This window comes from Aotus nancymaae, unplaced genomic scaffold, assembly GCF_030222135.1.
Source record: "Aotus nancymaae isolate 86718 unplaced genomic scaffold, 86718_ANA_hifiasm-v0.15.2.pri h1tg000003l, whole genome shotgun sequence".
Classification (NCBI taxonomy): domain Eukaryota; kingdom Metazoa; phylum Chordata; class Mammalia; order Primates; family Aotidae; genus Aotus; species Aotus nancymaae.
This window is the reverse complement of record NW_026988414.1, coordinates 9,526,726-9,531,744: the sequence shown is the minus strand read 5'-3', so window position 1 is coordinate 9,531,744 and position 5,019 is coordinate 9,526,726. Positions and strand designations below refer to the sequence as shown.

General features: G+C 40.2%; 1 protein-coding gene across 1 annotated transcript; it reads left to right on the top strand.

The window, feature by feature from the left end:
• Nucleotides 1-2,310: 2,310 nt before the first annotated feature.
• On the top strand, nucleotides 2,311-3,252 carry LOC105721080 (olfactory receptor 1J2). The gene has a single exon (XM_012457896.3). It carries the CDS (start codon nucleotides 2,311-2,313, stop codon nucleotides 3,250-3,252), a length of 942 nt encoding a protein of 313 aa, XP_012313319.3.
• Nucleotides 3,253-5,019: the final 1,767 nt, after the last annotated feature.

Below are 5,019 nucleotides of genomic sequence, written 5' to 3'. Positions count from 1 at the left end.
AAGTTGGCAAGAGTGAGGGGGAAAGGGAGGACAAGACAGAAATTGGAGATGGAGGAGGAATGAGGGTTCTGCAGGGTCTTTAAGCCATATTAAGGTTGTTACACTCTACATGGGGTACATGAGCAGATCGTGCAGGTTTGTTACATAGGTATATACATGCCATGGTGGTTTGCTGCATCCATCCCCCAGTCATCTACATTTTGTATTTTTCCTAATGTTTTCCCTCCCCAATCCCCCAACCCCCTGCTATCCCTCCCCTAGCCCCACCCACCCCCCAAAAGGCTCTGGTGTGTGATGTTCCATTCCCTGTGTCCATGTGTTCTCATTGTTCAACACCCATTTATGGGTGAGAACATGCAGTGTTTAGTTTCCTGTTCTTGTGTCAGTCTACTGAGAATGATGGTTTCCATCTTCATGTCCCTGCAAAGGACATGAATGCATTCTTTTTCATAGCTGTATAGTATTCCAGGGTATATATGTGCCACATTTTCTTTATCCAATCTATCATTGATAGACATTTGGGTTGGTTCCAGGTTTTTGCTATTGTAAATAGTGCCATGATGAACATGTGTGTGCATGTGTCTTTATAATAGAATGATTTATAGTCCTTTGGGTATATACCCAGTAATAGAATTGCTGGGTCAAATGGTATTTCTATTTCTAGATCCTTGAGGAATCTCCACACTGTCTTCCACACTGGTTGAACTAATTTACAGTCCCACCAACAGTGTAAAAGTGTTCCTATTTCTCCACATCCTCTCTAGCATCTGTTGTTTCCTGATTTTTTTAATGATCACCTTTCTAACCGGCATGAAATAGTATCTCAATGTGGTTTTCATTTGCATTTCCCTAATGACCAGTGATGATTAGCATTTTTTCATATGTTTGTTGGCTGCACATATAACTTCTTTTGAAAAGTATCTGTTCATATCCTTTGCCCACTTTTTGATGAGGTTGTTTGTTTTTTTCTTGTAAATTTGTTTATGTTCTTTGTAGATTCTGGATATTAGCCCTTTGTCAGATGGGTAGATAGCAAAATGTTTTCCCATTCTGTTGGTTGCCGGTTCACTCTGATAGTTTCTTTTGCTGTGCAGAAGCTCTTAAGTTTAATTAGATCCTATTTGTCTATTTTGGCTTTTGTTGCCATTGTTTTTGGTGTTTCAGTCATGAAGTCCTTGCCTGTGCCTATGTCCTGAATTGTATTGCCTGGGTTTTCAATGATACACTCTAATCTTAAAGGTCAATGGGAATCCTTTGAGAATTTTTAGACAGGGGAAGTCATGTTGAAGGTCGTTTTAGAAAAGGTCTCCAAGACTGCAGTACAGAAAATGAATTGATACAATCCAGAATTTCTTAGGAACCCTCTATGTAATTGAAACAAATAAAAATGTATGCACAGTAATAACTGTTCTAATGAGAACATATGAACACAGGGATGGGAACAACACACACTGGGGCCTGTTGGGGGTGTGGGAGGGGAAGCATCAGGATAAATAGCTAATGCATATAGGGATTAATACCTAGGCGATGGATTGGCAGATGCATCAAACCACCATGGCATACATTTATCTATGTGACAAACCTGCATGTCCTGCACATGTATTCCGGAACTTAAAATTAAATGAAATTAAATTTTAAAAAATAATGACTATTTGAAGAATAGTCATTTGAGGAATACTATACTTTATATCTTTTTATTTGAAAAGGCCACCTCTCATCTGAAATTTAACAATGGCTGGTGAAATCAGGTCTTCTAGTGGTTGCTGTGCCATGATTGATGCCTTGGAATACTCTCCACATCAACTTTTTGGGGCAATAACTTGGCTGAAACACCTTTTTCCACAGCCTAGTCCTCAGTGCCACAGGTGCAAGGTTTCCATTTTGTTATTGAACCAAGAAATGCTGACTCTCAGTAACATGTGCCTTAATAATTTTTCTAGTTTTCTTACATACCAAAATATAAGGAAAAAATAGGAGATGCAGGTTAAAATGTGCACTTTCTGAAATAAAACATATATATACATTTTAAGTTCGGTACATGTGCAGGATGTGCAGGTTTGTTACGTAGGTAAATGTGTGCCGTGGTGGTTTGCTGCACCTATCATCCCATTGTCTAGGTATTAAGCCCAGAATGCATTAGCTAAATTTTCTGATGCTCTTCCTCTCCCCACACCCCGGATAGGCCCCAGTTGTTCCTCTCCCTGTGTCTATGTTAAAACATACATCTTTTAATATGACTGCTAAAAATGATCATTTGAGGGTCTCTAATATTGTCAAGCATTCTTCATCTCCATCAGAGAGCAAGGAAGGATGAGCCCTGAGAACCTGAGCAGCGTGTCTGAGTTCCTCCTCCTGGGTCTCCCCATCTGGCCAGAGCAGCAGGCTGTGTTCTTCGCCCTGTTCCTGGGCATGTACCTGACCACGGTGCTGGGGAACCTGCTCATCATCCTGCTCATCCGGCTGGACTCTCACCTCCACACCCCCATGTACTTTTTCCTCAACCACTTGGCTCTCACTGATATCTCCTTTTCATCTGTCACTGTCCCTAAGATGCTGATGGACATGCAGACAAAGTACAAATCAATCCCCTATGAGGAGTGCATTTCTCAGATGTATTTTTTTATATTTTTTGCTGACCTGGACAGCTTCCTTATTACATCAATGGCGTATGACCGATATGTTGCCATATGTCACCCTCTCCACTACACCGCCATCATGAGGGAAGGGCTCTGTGCCTTCTTAGTGGCTGTATCTTGGATTCTGTCTTGTGCCAACTCCCTCTCTCACACCCTTCTGCTGACCCGGCAGTCTTTCTGTGATGCAAACACCGTCCCCCACTTCTTCTGTGACCTTGCTGCCCTGCTCAAGCTGTCCTGCTCAGATACCTTCCTCAATGAGCTGGTCATGTTCACAGTAGGGGTGGTGGTCATTACCCTGCCATTCATGTGTATCCTGGTATCATACGGCTACATTGGGGCCACTATCCTGAGAGTCCCTTCAACCAAAGGGATCCACAAAGCATTGTCCACGTGTGGCTCCCATCTCTCTGTGGTGTCTCTGTATTATGGTTCAATATTTGGCCAGTACCTTTTCCCGACCATAAGCAGTTCTATTGACAAGGATGTCGTTGTGGCTCTAATGTACACAGTGGTCACACCCATGTTGAACCCCTTTATCTATAGCCTTAGGAACAGGGACATGAAAGAGGCCCTTGGGAAACTCTTCAGTAGGGCAAAGTTTTTCTCTTGGTGACATCTGACTTTTTAAGCAATTCGAATCTCATTTTGGTTTATCTCATGTATTTGATTTTCCATTTGAATATGTCTCAAAACCTTTTATATCCTGAAGCCCTAAGACAAATGTTAACATGTTGAATGTAACTGGTAAATACTTGTTGACCAGAATTCCATTCTCTTATTAACAATGTTATTCTTTATAAACAGTTTTTGATCAGTGAATGCTAAATTAATTTTATTTTTCTTTCTGCAACTTGGAGAAAAGACATAACAATACAGTAATATAGAGTTTTGATATCCCTTATTTGAGGAGATTTTTGGAAACATATATGTTTTTGGCCCATAATCCTAGGCTTTAACACAACATAGAATTGAAAGAATTAGCGATATTATTTTACTATTCTCTATAAGGTAGACTGAGTGTGATCATTGGTGAAGTGATCAGACAACTCACAGAAGAGACAGTTTCAAGGCATTTCATAGTCGTTAATACAATTTCACATCTTTGTGTTAATTCAGTAGAAGATGGGCTAAAAATAAAAAATCTTAAGCAGATATGTATGTATTGATATGCATAAGAAATACAAATGCAAACATAGTCACAACATATTATTACAGAAAAAGAAAGTGAAGTACTATAAAATACATTCCATTATGTAAACAGATATGTTTATGAATAAAAGTCATTTATTTCATTTTATTATTTGTTTACTTTTGAGTTGGAAGTTTGCTCTTTTGTGCAGGCTGGAGTGCAATGGCATGGTCTTGGCTCACTGCAACCTCTGCCTCCCGGGTTCGAATGATTCTCCTACCTCAGCCTCCCGAGTAGATGGGATTACAGTCGTGCACCACTACACCCATCTAATTTTGTATTTTTAGTAGAGACAGCATTGGTCAGGCTGTTCTTGAACTCCTGACCTCAGGTGATCCGTCTGCCCCGGCCTCCCAAAGTGCTGGGATTACAGGTGTGAGCCACTGCATCCAGCCATTTTATTTTATTTTTTAAAATTTCAGCTATTGTTTTACATTCATGGGGTGTATATCCAGGTTTGTAACATGGATATATTATGTGATGCTGAGGTTTGAGTTACAAATGATCTCATCACCCAGATAGTGAGCAGAGTACCCAATAGTTAGTTTTTCAGCCTTTCTCTAGCATCTCCAGTGTCTATTACTCTCATCTTTGTGTTTAGCTCCCATTTAGAAGTGAGAACATGCAGTATTTGTTTTTGTGTTTCTGTGTTAGTTTGCTTAGGATCATGGCCTCCAGTTGCATCCATGTTGCTGCAAAAAACATGATTTCATTCCTTCTGATGGCTTCATAGTATTCCATGGTGTACTACATGTTTTCAATTCAGTTCACTGTTGATAAACACCTAAGTTGATTCCATGTGTTTGCTATTGTGAATAGTGAAAAAACCCTCTTAGAAGGATAAAAAATGAATCATGAAAGGGTTTGAGATACTTTGACTTTCTCCTTCATTTCCATGTTTATGTTATTTGCATTTCCATCATGAAGAGGAATCAATTTTATAAGCAGCAAACAAAAAAAGAATTTTTTTTTCTTTTTTTTAATTGCATTTTAGGTTTTGGGGTACATGTGAAAAACATGCAAGATTGTTGCATAGGTGCATACGTGGCAGTGTGATTTGCTGCCTTCCTCCCCTTCACCTATATGTGGCATTTCTCCCCATGCTATCTCTCCCCAACTCCCCACCCCTCGCTGTCCCCCCCCACTACCCCCCAACAGACCCCAGTGTATAGTGCTCCCCTCCCTGTGTCC

Excerpts from the sequence above, each read along its gene's own strand:
- LOC105721080 (XM_012457896.3), top strand. The coding sequence starts at position 2,311 with ATGAGCCCTGAGAACCTGAGCAGCGTGTCTGAGTTCCTCCTCCTGGGT.